This window comes from Saccostrea cucullata, unplaced genomic scaffold (assembly GCF_032062105.1).
Source record: "Saccostrea cucullata isolate Sc308-1 unplaced genomic scaffold, CSIRO_AGI_Scuc_v1 ctg8126, whole genome shotgun sequence".
In the NCBI taxonomy this organism is placed as follows: Eukaryota; Metazoa; Mollusca; class Bivalvia; order Ostreida; family Ostreidae; genus Saccostrea; species Saccostrea cuccullata.
In genome coordinates this window covers 27,621-51,040 of record NW_026939630.1, presented here as the reverse complement: position 1 = coordinate 51,040, position 23,420 = coordinate 27,621, and the positions used below count along the sequence as shown (strand labels likewise).

General features: G+C 31.8%; 2 protein-coding genes across 2 annotated transcripts in view; both read right to left on the bottom strand.

Moving 5' to 3' along the window:
• LOC134253480 (uncharacterized) overlaps nt 1-23,420 on the bottom strand; it is a 77,057-nt gene that overhangs the window by 39,421 nt on the left and 14,216 nt on the right. The window lies entirely within an intron of this gene.
• LOC134253483 (uncharacterized) lies at nt 17,180-18,970 on the bottom strand. Its single transcript, XM_062736003.1, has 6 exons — nt 18,944-18,970; nt 18,655-18,734; nt 18,258-18,331; nt 17,910-18,110; nt 17,676-17,753; nt 17,180-17,472 (listed from the first exon to the last, which is right to left on the bottom strand). The coding sequence occupies exons 1-6, from the start codon at nt 18,968-18,970 to the stop codon at nt 17,297-17,299; spliced, it is 636 nt and encodes a 211-aa protein (XP_062591987.1). The 3' UTR covers nt 17,180-17,296.

The window sequence follows — 23,420 nt, the reverse complement described above, 5'->3', positions numbered from 1 at the left end:
AATCTAACTGACAAATAATAGATTATTTTTAAATTACAAATCTGACACATTTGATATAGAAGTAGAGTCAAACCCAAACCGTATTAGACAATAGACCGTGTACATGTAAGAAGAGTTTGCATGATCATTTATTTATGTCATCTCAACTTAACGTGTACTATATTTTATTACTAAGTATGTATTAAACATAATAAAACATACCTTTTCCACATCACATCATGTATCAGCCCTGTATCAGCCTTCGGCCCTCTGCCTGATATTGGTGTCTCGGGCTGATACAGAATGTGATATGGAAAAGGGTATGTATTATTCTCTATTGGTTTATTGATAGTTTAACATAAATTTGCTATATTTTTTCTTTCGTACATTTCTTTTCAAGAATAAAATATCCACCAATTGATTGCATTTCATCTAAATTTGTTTTTCCATCATCACCTTCAGCTGATTGTTGTTGTAAATGGAATGTGTTATTTTCAATTTTATCATCTGTCTTAACAGCAAGCTTAACATTTTCTTCTTCTACTGGTTGAGAAGTTCCATCAGTTTTAGTCTGACAAATTTCACTAATTTCTTCTATTGTTGAATATCGACCTGGTTTTGGAACTGTTTTTAGTTCCTCGTGTAAATGATCGTATACATTTTTGTCAGGAATGGTTTCATATACAGACATCTCTACTGGTCTAGATAAAGTTGCAGATACCTACAATATCGAAATTATAATTAAAGGCGAGTAAAAAGTGTAAAATACACACCTCAAAATGTCTAGTTATGTGCAAATGATGACATTATATAGCAGCTTATTATCAGTGGTCATACAATATACATATAATACAACATGTCTCTTTTGATTCAATAAGTCAGCAAAATTAACCACTTGGTCTCTGCATTCGCATTAAGTTTATCATTTTTGAGCTTGAACATTATTCGGTTTCTTCATATATTTCATATCAAAGTTTAAAATTCTCTTTTTGAAAACATCAAGGAAAATCCTATCTGTTTATTTCTTCAACATCACAACACAAATACAGGTATTGTACATGTAAGTCGTAATCTTTTAAAACCATCTCGTTTAAAGATTAAAGAAAAGAATATTACGAGGTTTGTTCGATGATGCAAAATGTCATATAGAAAAGGAAAAGAAGTTTAATTCTAATTCTTAATAGTTTCAATACCTAAGGGCAATCACTGTTACCTTTCACATGTGTCTTAGATCTTTGTACATTGTATGCATGAAGAGAAAACCACAGCATATTCATCATTGGGGATCCCTCAAAGACACTGATAAATATAATTTCCCATGACATTAAACAATCTTCCTTTGATCGTTTTTTACGTGTTTTGGGAATTAAAAGATCTTAAAATGACTGGATTTAGCCAAAATGGGTGATTGAAACGTTTTGTATACTTTCTTTTCTTCAAATTCTTATTCATTTCGTTAAGCTTATATGCAACTACATTGTCCGGCTCGTGAAAAATTACCTGTTCACCGATATTTGGACTACCTTTGCCGGAAATTTGTTTAATTTTCCTTTGTGCAATTAGAACGTAAAAGTTACCATTGCTGGCTTTTCGTTTGAATGTTTGTACATTTGTACAATTTTGTTTTATATTATGCTAATACGTATTGGTATCTAAGGCTGGATTCAAGAAAATGTTATTTCTTTAAAACTGTTTTATTTTTTTTTTCCTTTTATAGGGTACAAATGTCAACTTTTATAAGACATTTTCTAAGACTTCCAAAAACCTTGAATCTTATAAAGATGAATAAAATGAAAATTGTTGCATGAAAAAATTTCATTTTCAAGCTTTATTTTGATGCATTTCAAATTAAATATTAATTTTTAGAGATATCCTTCCTGGCTGAGGATCGGATATCCTTAAATAGACCGTTGACACATTTAATGCATGTTTTCTCTAAGACTTTTTTAAAAAGGGCACCTTTTCTGATAGAAGTATTGTTATATTCTTAGCTCACCTGAGCTGAAAGCTCAAGTGAGCTTTTCTGATCACACTTTGTCTGTAGTCCGTCTGTCTGTGTGTCCGTCTGTCCGTCTGTAAACTTTTCACATTTTCGTCTTCAAAAATCTTCTTCTCGAGAACCACTGGGCCGGAAAAGCTGAAAGTTATGTGAGAACATCCTTGGGTAGTGTAGAGTCTAAATTGTTCAAATCATGACCCCGGGATAGGGAAGGTCGACAATAGGGAATCAATGTTTTACATAGAAATATATTAGGGAAAAAATGTAAGAACCTTCTCCTCAAGCACAGGTGGACGAAAACAGCTGAAACGTATGTGGAAGCATCCTTGGGGTGTGTAAATTCTAGATTGTTTGAATTATAACACTTTAGAATTGTCAAGGTCAAGATACATGTAGGTATTACAAAGGGGGAAATCTGTTTAATGACAGAATGGCCAAAGTTACTCAGGTGGCCCATGGGCCTCTTGTTTCCTTTTGTCAGAATTCTTCATAATGCTGTGATGATTATAGGTTTAGAATGTTTGCAATGTCTTTCCTTGCAAATTTAACATTTTCAAACATCATGTGGCACATGATATCGATTTTTGGATGCCCCACCCTATTCCAATCGGCCAAATTGACCGATGTATAAACTATCCTCTTTTGTTTGGAATTTTTCAATCCATCTGAAAAGTATGCAGCGTTAAACATCATTGTTTTGTACATATAAAAATCATATCTGAAATGAGTTCTTTGGCGGTTTATGTAAAAAGCACAGTTTCACAAATGCTTGCTTTTTTCAACTTCTTGGAGGAGTTCATAACAGTTTTCTGCTCACTGCAGTGACCATGCTTACTTTAAAAATGAATTTCTTTGGAGAATTCATGGGATTTTCTGTATTTGGGAGATCTTGAATAAAACTTTTCAAACGTGAAAGATTAAATCAGATGCCTCATTTTTTAAGATATACTTTATAATTATTGTAGCAAATATCGAACGACCCTTGTGCTAAAAATCCAGTATGTTTCTTAAAATTTCCAACAAATAAATTTACGTAATAAATATTTTAAATATTTTAAGTACAAAAAAAGCCAAGATTGAATATGAGATTGAAGTATACGTCTTGTACATGCATTTCTTGGAAATATACATCGACCATTGCTTTCAAATCTTAATTAATCTCTTTGGTGCATATGTATCAAACAACTGAAACATATTCCCTCAGTTGTGTTATTTTTCCTTCTTTTTAATTTCGATTTAAATGTACAAGTCTGTCTAAGAGCAAACAACTTTTTACTTACATTTCCTCCTCTATCTGCGTTTCTTTTAGACGTCAGTGATGAGACAAAACAACATCTCTCAATACTTTATCAGGTAATGAAATCAATAAATAACAAGGTATCAAGAAATAACATAAAAATAATTAATAAAGTAAAATAATAGAACTATCAGTCCGAATATATACATAAACTGAAAGGAAAAGAAACATAATAAACATTTAGATGTGATTTAATGGTGATTTTGAAATTTTTTTTCTCGAATATTTCTATCAAACATTAAGACACATATCTTGTTGAAAGTCGTCTTGAGATTCTTTGATTTCTGTTTATTCGAGGCATGTTTCAAGAAAATAGGGAATATCTTACGGCTGGTGATAAATGTCCTGGGTAGTAAAGAATCAAGACAAATCAGGACTCAAACCAAATGCCTTTGGGTTACTGTGTGCTCTTACCGCTGAGACAGTGACTGACTTACACTTAAGTTTAAACACGGTAACATAAACCTTCCCTGCGCATCGGTAAAACATGTACATAGAATTCGTTGTGGCATCTATCTGTCTAACAGATTATTACCCAATCTTTCCAATAAGATAGCTCTTAGTTAATCAAAAGTGGCAGAAGTTATGCTTAGGCATTCCTACCCTTTAGTCCTTATAGTCACATAACTGTTCAGTTGTAGGTAGAGTTGGACTATACGGGAGCAGTGGAGTAGGTTTTGTGATTGTTTCTGAAAAGGTCTGAGATACCCAACCAGATTGCATATTTGGAATACTAAATATTAGTCATACAGTACTCACATATAAAATTTACAGTAACAACTATGTTAACTCGACAAGCACACATACACTCTCGCGCAGTCGGTTTCTCTCAGTGTTCGGGATGAATATAAGTGCCTATTGTATTATGGCGTTAAAAACTATGTTGTTAATATACAGGTGGGGGGTTAGATAGTAAGTTCTGTTTTGATCTGATCTCGTTACACGTCCTCTTTCAACGGTTTTGAACGCAGAGCATTCTTAACATATATTTAATAATGAGAGAGATATGGTTTGTTGTATTCTTCTGAATGAAATGACAAAATAAATGGGTTTAAATCATCAAGATTAATATAGGAAAATTTATATTGCAGGGGCTGTGGCTCGGTTTTCCTAGCACAAAAATAGATAGAAATCATTTAAAAATGTAAACTGAAAGATAGACTTAAATACCCTTTTTAATTTCTAAGGAAGCAATTAAAAAGCTTTCTAAAACATCACATGTTTAACAAAATAGAACATAGGCACATTTTATTGGCATAATTAGCAGAGCAAAACTCAATTGATTTGCAACATAAACGAAAAATATTGTTATTTTGTTTTATTATATTCCTGTAAAATAAGAAAAGGATACATGTATTTTCCCAATGTTGTGTTTTGATTTGCTTAAGAATAATATAAAGTTGACTTTGAGTCACCTGTTGAAAATTGTTACATTATAGCAAGTTTTTCTAAAAAGAAGAAGGTATGGTTTAAGCTTTATTGTGCCCTAAAAATTTAATGTTTTTAAAAAGTTATAAAATTGACTTTAAAAAGAGTTGAGTTGATGAATATGATAAATCATGAATAATATAGCATGAAGGAAGACCGTTCTGGAAATATGACGTCATTGATAAGTACATTTCTAAGATTAATGCTGAAAAGCCTCAGAATGACTCATTTCTGTGCTTATTTTCCTTTAGAAAATAGTGTCTGCCACCGTCGCCCACTTTAATTTTTAAATATATCATGTAAACTGCTTTGAAAAATCATATATCTCAAAATCTTTGTGGGCGACGGTGGCAGAGTATGTTCTGAAAGAAAATTTCACTGAAAATTCATGTCTTATGCAACTTTTTAAGAACATACGGGAAAGGGCACAAGTTAATGACGCCACCATTAGCATTTAGGAGGTCATATGAGATAAATGATTTGTGTATTCTTTCTGCATGGAATTCCTACGATTCAGAAAGAGTGGATTTTAATTTCTTATATCACTTTCATATTTTAGAAAAATACAGGGCTTAATTTGTATTGAAACTGTACCTTGTTCTAAGCAATCTCCCTGTATTCTCCTCATAACTTTAAATGCATTATGTGTGTATTTTACTTCAAAGAAACAAATACTTTTTTAAATGTTGAAAGACCAGATAACCATTAAAAAGTCGCTACGTTTATCACAGTTTTTGTTCTTAGGTTAAGGGAAACCCCATTTTGTTTCAAATATTTTGAATTCTCTAGATTATGCATCTGGACCCATGATCATGAAACATTTTAAACTTTATTGATTGAAAATTGATTATCTTTATACATGTAAAGATTGATTGATTGATTGTATATTGTTTATGTTACAAATGCACATGGACCTTTTTTGTAACTAATCTTGATTAATTTTTTAAATTACATTATTTATAATAAATTACGTTTCCTTTTCCTTTCAGTATAATAGAAATTGAGTAACAAAATATACAACGTGTTATCGAAAAGCAGGCATTGTCGAGGATTAAATGAAATCGAAAGAACTTACCACGACATTTGACAGTAAATTGCTGGTTTGATTTTCCTAGAAAAATATAAGGCTATCATAACACTTATGATTATACGCAGCACAGTTAAGGTTACAAATGGAAATATCGGCGATTTTTTAAGATAAAAAATACATATTTTATTAGGATGGGCGAATCTTTTTTGGAATTCACTGATATCGAAAAAATGTAATGTGGTTTAAATCTACATGTTGGGGACATTTAGATTTTTTATTTAGACCTGTCATGTATGTCGACGTCACATGACTTTGGCAGTTATACTTGTAGTTTAGAGGTCATCTATAAATTTCAATATTGCAAGGGCATAACCAAGTTAAAAATCTTAGTTTATTTTATGATCCTTTTCAACACTATATGTAGTTTGTGAAAAGTGCTACGAACCTATATAGATTCCCTTTTTTACTTGGTAAAATTTAATTTGTTGGACGGCAGGTTGAATATTTTGCTGGTCAACTACATTAAATATAGCTATAATTAACTTATTTGCAAGATTTCAAGAGGTTCGCAGCACTTTTCCAATATCTTAATGCTTCTTGAGTTTATGTGTAAAATTTTGACAGGATGCATTCAGGGTATGCCCTTGCAATAAATCGATTTATTAGGACCCTTCCATTACTTTTTCAATGAATCTGCATACAAACACACGACAGTATCGCTTGACTGATGAATGCACGTACAGTTTATGAATAAAATACTAAAACAGACATCGCATCCAAGTTAATGGCTTTTTATTTTACTGCAAATAATATTTCATTTGAGAACAAAAGACATTTTTCGTTGTACAAAATGTGACTTGATCAGCCTCTGACTGTGTAAAAATTGCGTCATTTTTGCGAGATGACGTCACATTGACAAGTGCATTGCGATCGATGCATCGATTATATACTGTTGTGTGGGATTTAACAAACGACAGAACTGCATGTAATAGTAAGTATGTATGTAGTATACAGCTATCCAGCTGTTTGAAATAGCAAATAATTTCATTTTGTGGTATTTTGAAGACCTTACATTATGCGTGACGTCATAGTAAACATTTCCCGTACAAATTAGGCCCCGCCTCCTTACTGTAACCTTAACTGTGCTGCGTACCCAAAATAAAGCCCACGCCCCCAGCAATCGCAGCATCAATCTTTGGATTTATTCCCCATTTTAAAAAGTGAGTTATCTCCCCTCAAAATCGGAACTCTTCTACACTAGCATAACTTCCGTGGACTACGCATTACGCAAAATAGTGATCAACTTACACGCTGCATTTAAAAATTTTAAAAGAAGGAAACGGTTTGCAATTTTTTTTAGATAATAAGCGACTTTATAAAGGGTCTGTTAGCCCCACCCCCTTTCTAGAAAGCTATACTAATTAGCCAGGTACGTAGCACCGTCTTTAAAAGGGGGGGGGTAGCCAAAGAATTTTTTTTCTTACCTAGAAAAGTTAAAAAGCAAAGAAAAACCTTGCCCAAAGTCGAAAAAGATACTTATTTCAGTACCAGTTCCTTGGTATACAATACTACGTTTCCCTTATATAACTTTACCGTAGTATAAAATGTGTGTGTGTGTGTGGGGGTGGGGGGTGGCAAGCTGTCTTTCAATAACATTTTCAATAGAGAAAGTAATGTTGGGAAAAAAGTGGGGGTGGGGCTAGGCCCCTTGACCACCCCCCCCCCGTTGCTACTTGCCTGTTAGCTGGCAAACATCTTCATCAGAAATTTGCAATTTTATGGTACTTTATTGTAATTTTTTCTTAAAATCTTATATGTATAATCTACGGGATACATCTTATTTATGTCTTAAAAAGGATAATTTACAAAATACACGTAAGTTTTTAATAAGCGTTGTGGTGAAACCGGAAAGATGAATTTCGCTGGATGTCAGTTGAGTGTGTTACACACTTGAACTCAGAATTGGCCATAAGAATGTTTCAAATCAACTTTCATGCGAATTTGATTGACACTGAGGTGACGCACGAGGGTTTCTTGCGTACAGGTACAGAGAACGAACGTGTTAATGGGTTGGACAGTTGAATATGAACCAAAGTTGTGGAAATTAAAAATTATTAGAATTATTAATTGTGAATTCAATATAATTACGGTACATATATTTTTTCACAGATGTACATGTATGTCAGTTACACGGGGTTTCATGAGTCTCTCTCTCTCTCTCTCTGATATTTTTTTTACACACTTTGCAAAAAAGAATAACTTATAAAAATAAATACTTGTACTTTTGCTATTTTAATTAGTCTTTCTTCGTTACATGAGCACATGAGTTTAAATTATTCATTTAGAATTCCATTCAAAGTTTTAATACTATATAGTGAATCAATTATTTTACAAATAAAAATTCTGGAAACACGGTTAATTCAAATGAAATAGGCCTTTAATTGTCAACAAATGTGTTCTTGTAAGTAAAAGTTCTATGTTATGACATACAATCGAGCAAAAACGCAGTTTCTTGGTATCGGTCGCGGAAGACGAACTACTGATGTATATGCAGCAATTTCAAAGGTAAAACTGTAGATGGATATGTCATCAGTCTCCAAAAAATTTCCTAGAGATGCAGAAAAGGAAATATGGCTGCAGCAGGCTAGATTAATTCGTTAAAACTTTATAACTAAAAATTCTTATATTTGTTAGATGCACATTTTGTAAATAATGATGATCCGTCTGCAGAACATCCACTACCGAAAATTAGCTTTTTTTTTAGATAGGCCTATTCGAATATGTATGAGCATTTAATCAGTAACTTGTTTCGTTTTTTGTTGTAAGGTGGGGGGAGGGGGGGGGAGGGCTCACACAGCGCCTTATTATACTACTATACAGATTAATACAAATCCAGAAAGAAACTATGAGTGGGCAATTTAAAAAAAATACGAATCAGTTAAGATTTCTTTTTATTCACAAACACAATAACATTTTTCCATATGACAGAGGCATTACACCATGAACATGTTTACATCAAGAACGTCCGCGGAAGTGACTTTATTTATAGCGCAAATAACTCACCTTTTGAAAATGGGGAATAATAGCTTCTTTGGATGAAATGACAAATTTCTCACTTTCTAAAAAATAATACATGTACATATTCAAACAATTCTACACAGAATCAGTTGTTTGTACAACAATAAATACCAAACTAAAAATAAACAGTTAATAAAAATGATTGCGACTAATTCTAGCAGAAATGTTTTTTCGTTCTGATCAAGAGAGTAATTTTAGAACAAACAATTTTCGAAAACGTATATAAAGAAAGTAGAGCCGTATGGTTAAACTTTTGAACATCATTAATAAATATATATTAAAAGCAAAAAATAAAGCAAACATCTCGCACCCCCCCCCCCACCCCTAAAAAAACAATCACACAGCTAAAATATTATTTACCGATATCATCCGCAACCCTGGGCATCTGTCGGTTTAGACACTTGTCAACAATGCAACTTTTTAATGGTTCTGAAATTATATTCAAGTCATAAATCGAGTGAATTCCACTGAAACTTAATAAGTATCTTTATCTCTTAAAAATACATAGCCGTATCATGATTATGCATATGTGTCGCATTTCTAGTACATAATTCTCTTTAAAACAGGAAACACGTACCTATTGTTTTTTTCGTCCATGCTACACTTAATTATTACATCTTCCTCTTAGTAATTACACTTGGTATTCTTTTTATTGAGCAGTTATAGGATCGTGTCCGCAGCATACATGTAGGTTACTACTAATATAGTTATCTGTCCTTCCTGATTCTGTCCATTCCCATCGAGTGCATTTGTCCACATCCTGTTTGAAATCATAAACTAAGATAAAAAATGAATAAAAATCATCACTGAAAGAACATCAGAACTACACTTTTGCCGAAGTAAACAAAACTAAATGCACAAAGATTTTATAAACTTTTAAATACAATGTAGACCTCAGAGCTCAAGGTCACAAGGTCTGTAGAAGTGGAAGCAGGGAATAAAACCTACAATAGTTCAATAGTTGTTTTTTTTTGTGACGAAGGAAAGCATTCAGAGTTGCCATTGTCTTTGCCAGATGATAAAAGGTTGTCGTATTGATCTTCCAATACTTATTTAAGGGGTACCGACCCCTGATAAGACAAATAACTTTCAAAATACAAAATATGAATACTACTCACAGCTTTCTTAATCGGAGCTTCTAATTGAGACCCCTGAGTAGTCCATTTGATGAAATCTTGCATAAAATGGAAACATTACTTTCTATTTCTTTTGCCAATTTCTGCCTAATTGTTTTATTATATTTAACAATAAAACACTTAAAACCAACTTCAAAATCCCACTGTTGGACTTGGAGACCGGTCCTTCGGATGATACCGTATAAACCGAGGTCCCGTGTCGCAGTAGGCACGAAAAAGATCCCTCCATGCTCAATGGCCCTAAGTGCCGAGTATGGGACAAAATCTGCAGCTCTCCACCGGCAAGTGGTGGCGTCTCCATATGAGTGAAATATTCTAGAGAGGGACGTTAAACAATACATAATCAATCAATAGCCTTATAAACTGAAATTTGAAAAATGGTTTAATGTTTAAGTACATAATATTGAATTTTTATTACAAGGACATTTTTTTCATATAAAGAAATATTTAGAAGATAGAAACGAAATACTTTAATTTGTTTATATTCCATGTTCCTGCTTGTAAGCAAGTGGCGAACAAATTTAAAATTGCTAAAAAGATGTTATTTATTTATTATTTTTCAATCTTTGTAACTGTTATTGGAATATGTGTATGCAAATTACTAATTTGCATGAAGTGGGTGAACTGGAATGCTAAGGAACAGCTAAAGAACAGCTGTTAAATGAGAATTGGGAAGGTTAATTAACAGCTAAATTATAGCTGTTCAATTTTGACTTTGGTATGTAAATTCAAATGACATCCTGTTATCATTTAAAAATACACATAAATATAGTGCACATGAATACAGTTGTACAATGTACCATAGTCTTTAAGTATACTCAATATATCATTATTTTTATTATATAGTTATTTTATTCATTTACCAGTTTTCTCTGCTCTGAATTTGTAAACCACAAGAGTCTAAAGATTTTTTATCGTTAAAAAAAAAATCCAGAAAAAATTCGAACCCTCAAGTAAAAAAACACCAGGATGGCAAAGCGGTTTGAGAGAACCCAACTAAACAGATATGGGTTTTGACAGAAAAATTATGCGACTAATTCAGTAACTGGAGTGGTTTGTACAATTTATTCAAGATAAAACAAGATAAAACATTCAGTCTGATTGACGACTACGACCGTGCATGGGCATTTTTCCACCCTGACACCTCATCTTTGACTCTCTGCCACTAAACCGAATGTGAATCCTGCAGAGAATTTTTGACGTAAATTAAATTGAAGGGAAGAGTAAGTGAGTGATTGTATATTGTTTAATATCCCTCTCGAAAATTTTTAACTAATACGGAGACACGACCATTTACCGTTGGATAGCTGCAAATTTTGTCCTATACTCAGCACTCAAGGCCATTGAGCAGGATGAGGTCTTTTTCCAACAGCATCTACTGCGACACTGGACCTCGGTTATAAGGTCACATCTGAAGGGCCTGTCTCCACTTCCAACAGCGGGATTCGAACCCGCGACGTAAAAATCAACTCCTTTTGCAAAAGAAAAATGTATGTACAACATTTTGTTATACCTTTAAAATTTGTTTCAATATAAATCTATGCGTATAAAGTCTGACATTTCAATGCTTTACTGAGTGGGAATAAAAAAACGGTGTTTGACCGCAGAGCAAGATGTTGGACCTTTCTATGAGATTTTAGAGCGCTTACGTCACACAATGGGCAGAACTTAATCTTGTTGGTTAACATTGACGAATCTGAGGTTACATCATGGATGACAGGGCAAGATACATGTAGTGTCCAAAATAGAAGGTTTAACACTACATTTATTGACTGTGTGTTCGGGCAAAATGCGTTTTATGGTCCCTCAAACCAAATTGTCGGCTTTCGGCCTCAGGCAAACAGTTTGTTTCTTGGGTCCGACAAAACACACGTTGTCCTCGAATCCAGTCAATAAATGTATAATATTACCATAATGATCAAAAACGTAAAATATTCACCGCGGGATTCACTTCCAGTTTCGTGGTATGGACTCTAGGATGAGCGGTCAATTTAGGAAAAGGGTAGTCGCCAAGCAGATTGGATTTTTTTAACTCGAGTAAATAGCACGCACACTCCGGATACAAAGTTAGCTGCAACTTTTTTCTGGCAAAACCCAGATCTTTTTGCTAGATGGGTTCCCTTTAGAAAAAGTTTTGTCTGGGGCATACTTAAGTTATTTAATTATTGAATTACAGATAATACAAACACATTTTTTTTCTTTGGAGGAGACTTAACATCATGTCACTGGTTATGAAAAAACAGACAATTCTTTTCTCTTTAGACTTGTAGAATTGAATACCTACCATATCTAACCCCCTTAAAAAACACAGCTAGAATAATCATGGTAAAATCGTTTAATCTTCAATTTTTCCCTCTTATTTTCATCGAAAATGATACTGAAGGAGCACATTCAATAAATTGGTATTAAATTTAGTCAAAAAACCGTTGTATTTTCTTGCATAAAAGAAATGACCCCTTGGAAAATAATAGTTAATACATGTACTTGAATAAAATTACAAATACGGAAAAAAACCACTTAGTAAAGGTTTACAGATGAAAACAAATCTCAGAATATAATTTATTATACCTCATTATAAATATTCTAAACAACGCATTATCTGATTGGTTCTAAGTTATCACGTGATCGGGCCGTAAAACTTCATATTTCCCGGCCGTCGGCATGCTTTTCATCATATTCCACCTCTTCGGATACTTAGTGCATTTTCCCGCAAAAATTATCGTTCGTTTAAAGGAAACTCCCGAGAGTATAGTAGACGTCACAATATCCTGGTTTAAGTCATAAAATTGATGATAATGTGTTGACCAAAGAGTTTTAGTAACGTTTTGTTAAAAATGAAAGTGAATTTGAGAGCGGTGCCGAATTTAAAAGTTTCTGTTTATTTCAAAGGTTTTGCTTGTTTCGGTATTATAAACAATTCATTGCATGAATGTTCGGGAAACATTAAGACTTATTCAGCCAAGAAATATCATATCCCCCTCGGGCGAAGCCTTCGGGGAATATGATTTTTCTTTGCTGAATAAGTCTTCATAGTTCCCTCACTATCATGCAATAAATGTATAATATGTGCTAGTTTGGTGCTAAAAGTGTAATTTAAACTTTAATAATATATCAGGCTCGGTGAATTTTTTGCGGAAAAGCAAAATGGTTAGAATCAGACTACTATTTGATTTTTGTGAATTTTTACCGTTTTGTTTTTCCCGGGGGAATTATAGAATGTATTTCATTCTCAAAGTCCTTGGAGAGAAAAAAAAATTCGGAGAATTACGAGTATATCCTCTTTTCTAAAACTAGAACTGTGACTTGATATTTAATCTCCTCCAAAGAAAAAAATGTTTGTATCATCTGTCCTTAACAATGACTTCGTAAGACAAGTTCTTGAAATGTTACAATGTTCATTTCAATTTATACTGAATAACTGTGTATATATACTCAATAAAAGATGATTATGACAGTGGTCTATCGCAAAAAGATCTATAAACGTAACAAAAACTGACCTTTTGCAATTCCTGAGGTGGGATCAGGTAGGAGGAGTGAGCATCCCCTGTTGACCGATTTATTGATCAGAAAGACGTAGTAAATAACGTAGTACAATGGCCTAACAATAGATCTGAAACAATTCAGCCAAAATAAGACCTATATAATGATAGGTTTTCTTTACTAACAAGGTCGTTATAACGGCCCACGAAATGCCGAGGAACAGATTTATAAGTGTGTACAAATGTCAAAATTCTTCATTTTTGTTTTGCAAATTAATGCAGTTGTAACATATGTTGGTCACTCATCCAAAGACAAAGGATACTCAGGCTTACTGTATAGCTTAATATTGAAAATATAATATAATATATAAAATACCAGTATATCATTCTCTTGAATGACTTGAAATAGGGGGAAAATATACCGAATCACTTTTCTAACTCCTCAATGAAGGGGTATGATTAGAAAGGTATTGTTTGCAAGACAAACAGCTGTATATATCGTGTGCTAGATAATTACTAGTAAGGGTATAAGTATTAATCCAATATAGAGAGACCTTATATACTGCTATGATAGCAAGTCAATGAAAGCTTGAAATAACTTATAATAATTATAATCCCTGAAGTAAAACACTCTAGGTTTAAGAGCACTTTCGTCAACAATATTACAATTTAGAAAAGAAAGTACACGTCCTTCCGTCTTTCTTTAAAAAAAAAAACGCATTCTTTAAGTATATGTACTTATTTTTTGTATCTTGGCGAGAGAAAGATTTTCAAGTGGGAAAAAAGACAGATTGCATTCATACACGTAAACCGATTTTATAAACTGGTATAGCTAAGTAACTCAACTTTAACTATAATAGAAATATTTACTCTTATATTCACCTATTTATACTCACTTATTCCACTTAATTTATTCACTTATTTGGTTGAACATCGATCCATTATCAGTAAAAGTATGCTCTGAAAAGTTTTTTTTTATATAGAAAAAATTTAATTTATCTAATATTCTTTTATTTACTAAAATGCTATGTTTCCTCATACTACGAATAATTTATATAAAACAAAGTTTAACGTGGAAACGAAAGCGAGGTAGACAGACAGCTAGACATACAGACCAAAATTAATATCCCCCAATTACGGGAAGGGGGGTTAATATTTTGTCGATTCAACCATTTATTAATCGTCTCCCAAAAGCAAGCTATTTGTTTTGATTGGTATTGATAATATATATACAATGTGATTTTTTATTTTTCCACTCTTTTCTTCAGAATGCTTTTGGTCCTTTTGATTTTCAATATATTAACATATATACATGTAAGCTAGAATAAAAAAAAATGTACATTCTTTTAGCAAAATGACGATCAACTTTTTATGTGCTTGTATACTACATATAAAAACGAACAATATGGAAAAACAATATGAAACATGCATGTACATGTAGGACCAATCGTCCCTAAAAATCGAAGGTAAGAGATGGATTTATTCTTGCCTACAATATAGGGATGTCAAAGTTGTCAATAATTGATATTCGAATATTCGATAGGAGTATTCGAATATATTCGAATATTCGATAAAATAAATACATCTTGCATTATTAAATATATATCTTCACTCTCTTGTCAAGTAGTGCAGAGTTTATGCCATTATTTGGAATAAAAACTCATGTGGAGTTCGGTAAATACACTGCAATTATATTTTTTTAAAGAAATATTGAATAGTATACATCCCAAATGTAATGATTGTTAGAAAATTCAAAAGATTCTTTAGTATGTTCCAGATTAATTATTGATCGTCTTACTAAAGTCTACACTGATAATTCCTACAAATTTATACCAAGCAGAACAATTATCTAACGGTGAAATATTAAAAGCAATTACTTTTCGCTAATTATGATTTCCTGATAATGATTTTTAATGATTTTTACATAAAGAAGGGGTCCGTGTGTTTACTGTAAAACTATGTCCTTACAACAATACAAGCTGATTGTAAGTACTGGAAACTATTATACTACTAATTAAGTGAACAAATACATAAATTACTCTAATAGATATACTCTTCACACCTTTAAGGTGATCCAAGAGGAGTGGGTTTTTTTTAAATTTTGTACAAACTTTATTCAATTTCTAATAAAACTTGCCAGGGTTTTCTCTCTTTTTAATGCTTGTATACTTAAAAAGGAATATTCGAATCATAAATCTATATTCGAATATCAACTCATCGAATGAATATTCGAATATTCTTTGACATCCCTACTATAATAGCATAAAAGTATCAATTAGAAATTATTATTGAAAACGCATTTTAATTGTTGAATACATTACAGGTAGAGCAACAAGTGCGTTTAAAATAAGACATGTATGTTTTGATCTTTTAATAATAACAATACATGTCATTAAAATCAGATATCAAAACATAATTACATTCAAAATGATCAAAATAAAAACAAAATAAGATTTAGCACGATGAAAATCATTGAAATCAGACATGTACTGAATCATAAACTCAAAAATTTGCACAATAAAGTTTATTATCATCATACATTCATGTAAATGAATTACAAATTCAAAGATACAATAATAAAAATCAGACATACATGTATCAAACACTTGAAACACAGCACAATTAAAATCAATAACATCAGACAAAACTTAGCAAACCGCACACAAAATAAATGGTTAGACTAAGCCAAATAAAATAGTTCAAATGAGCCATACTTCATCAAAGACTCATGACAATGGATTTGAATAGACTTATCAAAAGACAAATACTTTAATGAGAACAATAATAATAAAAATGGCAAGAAAAAACAAACTAGACAAATAAAAGTATCAAAACAAAACGTCCATGACTCCCATAATAAACATTGTTGATATGGGAGGGAGGTGTGATTTTAAGATAAAAATTATTTCTCAATTTTCGTTTTATGAACACTGTTTTGGTTAATGCTGCCTTCTAGCCATGGTTTGCGGTTAAACAATTGCTGCCACTGAGTTTCGGAAGTTTTAAAGACATTAATAACAATTCATGCTAAAAATACAAATATAATTTCGACTTTTGATAAATTCTTTTTTTTCTGAAAATTCCGATCCCCTTCATTTTCAATTCATTATACTCAAAACTTATTAGAAGCGACAATGGTCGCGTATTATAAAAATGACAGTGAATGAACTTTTTTATATACACAACGTATGTACAGTTTTGAAAAATAGTATCAAATATTAAATGTTTATAGTTCTTAATGTATATCTGAAAATCAAAAGTGATAGTCCAACTTTTGTCAACGTATTTCTTAACTAGTTTTATTCCCCAACCGGTTTGCTAATATACGAAAGAAAATAGAAAATTGGATAGATGCCATAGTTGATAACACGTTAAATTAAATACCTAATAATTATAACCTGTCACATGACTTCCATTGTGTATAAAAATATAGATTGTAATACATCGAAGTGACTGTATCCGCATTCTTAATGACTTGAAGTATTTAACTCTTATGTTGATTTACAACTCAAGACAAAGCGATTTTAAAAAGTTGTATAAGATTTCAAAAAATTGTATTTTTAGAAAACTAAAAAAAACTATTTGTAAAAAAAAATACCAAGATAATGTATTGAAAATACAGTATTTCTAGGAAAGAAAATGTCAAGAATGTTGTTAAGATACTTTGACTAATACAGCTGAAAAAAATAAAGAAATGCCGTCCTTTCATATTAAAAAATCCTATCTCAAAAGAGAATCGCATTTATTAAACTCTCCCAAGATACAATATAGGCCACATGCTCAATTCTACACATTGGACTTTGATTGAATTTGAATCAAAGATGGTTGATTGATCTATGATCATCATATAATGCATAATATTGGAGAACATTATTTAGAGGTAAATGTCTTTCTTTTTCTTGTCATCAACAGTAAGCATCCCATTCCTGTAATGACGGCACTGAGAATAATAGATCCTGAAATCACAGCAGAAAAGATGAGTGGGTCTGATAAGGGACGATCGGCATCTGAAAGGGTTTGAAAGGCTTCAGTAACGATATCTGTTCCTTGAAAAATTATATATAAATATGTAATTTAAGTTTTTATAGAAACATGTATCAGAAAATGAAAAGCAAATATGTATAATTTATATTTAAAATATGTATAATTTATATTTAATATATATATATATTTTAATTTTATATAGCTACGTACATGATTTAGGCATACTTACAGCTATAATAAAAAAAGATGTTTTTTTTTAACTCACCATTTACTTGCTTTGACTGAATTGTTCTTTTGTTCAGACTGTTGATACATTGACCAGTTATACATGTTTCTAACCATTCTGAAAAAAAAGAAATAGAAAAAACATAATCTAGACAATTAAATAAACAATCAAACATTTGCAAAACCAACAAAACCAGAAAAATGAAACTTTGTAAATGCATAAACAAATTTTGTCCTTAGACATCAAAGTAAATAATGGATTCAATAGATTTACCTTGTTTTCTTTTATTTATGGTGCATTCGATATACATATTTTTAGAACTGTATCCACAGTCATAATTCTTCTTGCTTTCTAACTTTAAAATAATATCAGTGTCGTATTTGATGTGTATTCTGATATAGTTATCCTCCCTCGATGTTTCTTTTACAACACAGTCTTCGGAACATTCTGTGATATTACTCAAAGAAACTTTTTCTAAAAGATGTAAGGGCACTGGTTTTAAACATTTCTATTTGTTATCTTGTGTGATAAATTTATTCTAAAATATATAAAAATCTAATCATACACTTGAACTCTGTAATACTAAATACTAGTATTCAAAGCTGTAAAATGTCTACTCACTTTCAAAACTGGATAAACATGTTGTGGTGTTTGTAATCTTCTTGTAAAAATCTGTGGCTCTTTCAATACATTGTCTGTAGAAAAACATATTTTATTCAAATTTGAAATTCATTCATTGTTTTTAACATACCTAATAAATATAACTTGTCATATAAATTATATTACCCCTCCATGGCACCTGATAACACATCTCGTGTTTTGGAGGTCAATGTTTTCCCTGCTCCTGTTTTGTATTGTTTTATGGATTTTGAGCTTGAATATTGTTCGTTATAAATCTCAATATATACTTCATTTTCCAGAAAAAATAAATATATATGCAACAAATAACGAAACTAATGAAATAACGCAATAGATAATAAAAAATAATGGGGGAAAAATAAATTCGAACAATACTTACAGACTATTAGAAACGCCGACAACATGATGGCACAGATGACATAAAGCTACCAATGTTTCAACGGGAACCCGTTTCAACAACTAAACCAAAACATTCAATTTAATTATTTTCGTTATTCTCATTAATTTTTAAAATAATTGATATACAATATACCAGTAACATTGACTTTCTGAATTGATTGGGATTTAAGTGTAATGTACCGTGTTCTAATTTTCTTTATCAATCTAATCTTAACATTCATATTTGTCAACAACAAAAGCATTCAAGTGAAAAAAAAAGATCAACAAACGAGGCTCCCTTTTACTAAAATTACCATGTCGTGAAGAAAAAAAGAGACACAGTGAACAGAAAAAAATATGATATTAAAAACATGAGGTTCATAACGATATAAAACATATGTAATCAGAGATTACAGAGCTCACCTCAACGAATGTTGTCTTTAAGTAAGGCAAAGTCACACAATTAACAAACAAAAACTGTACACCCAAAAAGGCAAAATTTTTGCAATTTGATTTGATACTTTGGAATAGACCTATATAAAAACTTTAAACTAGTTCTTTATCATGAAAACGTAATTAAAATCCAGCATCTGAAGCAAGTTTGAGAGTTTTCATCCCTTGATGCATCATTTGTGCAACTTTGGTTTATATAAGCCTTGTTGTTTCTTGGTAATAGACCTGCACCCATAACTTTTATGAGGTCCATTATCTGGAAAATGTATGTCGAATTCAGCATCTGAAGCAACTCCATTAGTGTGCATCCTAAATTGTAACAACCATGCAAGTTTGCTCAACATAGAGCTCAAAGTTACTTGGATATGAAACCTGTATAAAAAAACTAACCTTTTCACTAATCAAGAAAATGTAGGACAGATTCAGCATCCGAAGCAAGCCTGGTTGTGTGCATCCTAAGATGTACCATCCATGCAAGTTTGGTCAACATAGGGCTTATGAGACCTACACCAAAAACTGCACCAAAATGTTAACCTGCTCCAAAAACATTAACCTGGTCATTCCTTTGCTGAAATTGCAGCATCTGAAACTTTGACTGGTACAATGAAACACGCTAGAAACATCTTCCTTGCATGTCTAATCAATATAGGACACAGAAGTACTTAAAAAGAAAACTGTTCCAAAAAACTTAACCTTAACCCGGGACGCCGACTCCGACACCGATGCCGAGGGTCCTAGTATTACATAAGCTCCCCCAACTTCGTTGAGGTGAGCTAAAAAAAAAGTGCAATACATAAAGATTATGTTAGATAAAAGAAGCGATGCCTTTTTTTTTGGCAGAATATCACATATTATGCATTAATTTATGTGTATAAGGTACGTCTAATAGCAAGTTTAAAGTTTTCTGTCTAAAATCTAAGGGTTTTTATTTTATTGAAAAAAGGGTGAAATCAATTCATGAAACAGATTATATTTAATGCCTTATATTAACGAATTCATGAAATGTATAACAAAATAAATCCACTTTCAAATTTTTGAAATACGTTCTATTAATTAAATGCATTTTCTGAAAGGTTTTAAACAGGCTTCGATAGATGAATACGATTGAATTTTTTGCTGTTTTACATACCATTCGAAAAATTTTCATGCAGTTAGAAAGGCTGCCATAAACTGGCGATGGACCTTTACTCGACACTGTGAGCAGCATCTTTATCGTGCCAACACCTACTGCGACACGGGGTCTCGGTTTTAAAGGTCTCATGCGAAGAACCCACAACTTTTACTCCAAAGTACCAAGATCTTAGCGAAGGAGCAGTTACGACCTATTTTTATCGATATACGTCAGTCGCGGCGTGATTCGAACACAGGACCTTCCGATCATGGAGTGAGTGCTCTATCGACAGAGCTGCTATGGCATTAAGATGAATACGAAGATATTGGCTAAGCAATTAAAACCTGATAAAGTTTAAAATATTTTCAAAGTAATTTATCCTATAAAAAAGTCATTGCTCCTTAAATAATTAATTACTTTAAACCATGAATTTATAATGAAAACTAGTGAGAAGACTCCTACCATGTTTCATCTTTGTTTTTCCCTCAGGTGCATGTTAGATTCCAAGAAACGAAGCATAAGAGTTATAATAGGATTTTAAGTAAACTTTATTCTTATATAAATGATTGTATGATATACTTAAGTGTGACAGTTAATATACAAGTGGATTGAATCAATAAAAAACACAAGGATTTTTTTAAAAATACACATATCACGTGTTTAAGAATTGAACAAAGAAGCTTTATCAAAGGACATTATTGTAAGAAAAAATATAAATAACACGTGTAAGTGTGTCAGGAAAATTTCCGTTAAACTAATAAGCATCATATATCATATATGATGACAATTAATTAAATCAAACCTATTCATTCATTGATGGGTACTTTATTAACAAACTTAACCTCATCTTAAAGACGAGACATAACATTTAACCAGCACGTGTTACTGAAGAAAATGCAGCTGAAACGATCCAGCTTTTCCTTAAACTTCAATATGCTAATAAAGGAATCGACGCGGTTAATAAAGGAAATATTCTTAATCACAAAAGGGTCCAGTCTTGTATTCCACCATATTTCAAGTTAAAGACTACACCTTTTATTTCCTACAAATATCCATCGACCATTGCTTCAAATTTTTTAATTACAAAAAACTTTATATGTACATGGCCTGGATACCAAAATCTGATACATAATACTCGATCGTGTTCATGTTCTTCTTCACCCTATAATTATAGTCCCGCTAGACACGTTACTACAGGTGACGTAAATATAGTTAATAATGAGGACCTTAAATCACTTATTTTAAAAGGTCCTAAATATGGGGAACTCCGATCCTTCAACTAGCGTCGGAATTTCATAAATATTATGGATTCCGTTGAAGATTACGCCAGCGATGGGCAAGATATGAATATCTTCTATGAAGATAGAAGACCTTGACACTTTGTCAGAATGGATTAAATATATCAGATCCCTGATAAAATCGCGTATCATAAGCATATCCTTCTGTATTCAATCCAGAAGTGAAAGAAGAACTAGAGATTACATGATCAATACGAGATAAGAACATTGTCTTCGTTTGTAAGGCTCATTATATAAATTGTATGTTAGAAGAACTTGGATTTATTATATAAGTGGTAGTCCAACTTATACTTATACTCATAGTTCCCTTTCTAAGGAGGACATTCTTCAAAATCATATGTCAGTTTTGAATATTTTTAATACGGTATCCAAAAGAACCAAAATGATTTTGAACAACCATATATATATCGGATTCCGAAATTTCGTAAGAATCCTTACAAATAAAGATACATAGCGGGTAACAGTAAATGTTCAACCAAGCCTCTTTCTTTACTCCTCGTTAAGATATTAACAGTAGTCAAGGATAAACTACAAGAGCACTGTGTAACAATATATTCAAGAAGTGGTATAAATCAGATGTGGATACTTAAAAATTCAAAGGAACTTTTGGGCAATTTGAAATCGCAAGATTTTACCAAAATCAGCAGCTTAAATCATACCACTTTTCAACTTTATACACAACCATTGCACATGATAAATTAAAATCCAGGCTTTTCAATATCATTGACAGCTGCGTTTTCAATAAAAATGGAATTCGTAAATTTACTTACCTTGTCATTGGTAATTCGCAAAATTAGTTTGTTAAAAAATGCATTATGATTGTACACACAAGTATTCTGAAGTCGACATCAAAAAGATGCTTGAGTTTCTGATTGACAATATCTATGTTGTTTTTGGATACCAGGTCTTCCAACAATACACTGGAATTCCTATGGGTACTAATTAAGCGCCGTTATTTGCAGACCTATTTTTGTATTCATATGAAGCATAATTTTGCAAAATCTTGTGCGTGAAAAGAAAAATGTGATGTATACACAATATTCTTACATAACATACAGGATGTGATTTTTTGTTCCATCCGACAATGGTAAAAACAGCTTGCTGTTTTGATCTGCTCCATCATCTGTTATAAATACATGATGCATTGATTTTACATGTGTTTCATTTATAAATGTTTTACAAAAAAATTTCAAATTTAACATGTGATATATTGATGACCTTTTGCAATACTTTGTTTTTATCAACCTTAATGGAAAAGGTTTTAGAGGAATCACTGTCTAGTTTTTGGGAATGCCAAGGGGATCAATGAAAGTTAGAAACGTTTCATAGTGTCGAGGGGTGATCAAAAGTTCGCGAACTATCTCTATATCAAAAAAATCTACATTTCAGATTACAAGAAAAATTGGTCCACACATAGCCAGACACAAATTCTATAAATAGCATATGCTGAATAAAGTTTTGCCCCTTGTTTGTAACGTCACAATGTGAAAATGACGTCACTATGTAGATCACTTGTGACAAAAAATGGTCGTCTCAGATTTACTCGTTCAACAAACGACTGTAAAATTTACGGCATATCTTAGAAATTCCTTTGCAGCAGGGTATAATAATTTGTATACAGTTTATTAAGACGAAAGACCTCCTATACATTTAATCAATGACTGAATTTATCGAATTGAATTTTTGAATGAAGGCAGGTGGTTAAAAATGATATTTGTTATGTTGTCCAGTGTAAGTTTGAAAAGAGATGCGTTTTTAAATAAGCGATTTATTATCAAAGACCTCCAATTTACAGTTTGAAAAAATAGTTGAATATCTTAACAATAATATAATTATTAATTACATAAGATATCGTTTACTTTAGATTCTAAACATATTAAATATGATAAAAAGAAGGCACCCATT

Coding starts and splice junctions, on each gene's coding strand:
- LOC134253483 (XM_062736003.1), bottom strand. CDS start 18,970: ATGGTAATTTTAGTAAAAGGGAGCCTC. Junction 18,735..18,943: donor TTTTAGTAAAAGGGAGCCTC/GTTTGTTGATCT, acceptor GTTTTGGTTTAG/TTGTTGAAACGGGTTCCCGT. Junction 18,111..18,257: donor ATGTTTATCCAGTTTTGAAA/GTGAGTAGACAT, acceptor TACATCTTTTAG/AAAAAGTTTCTTTGAGTAAT.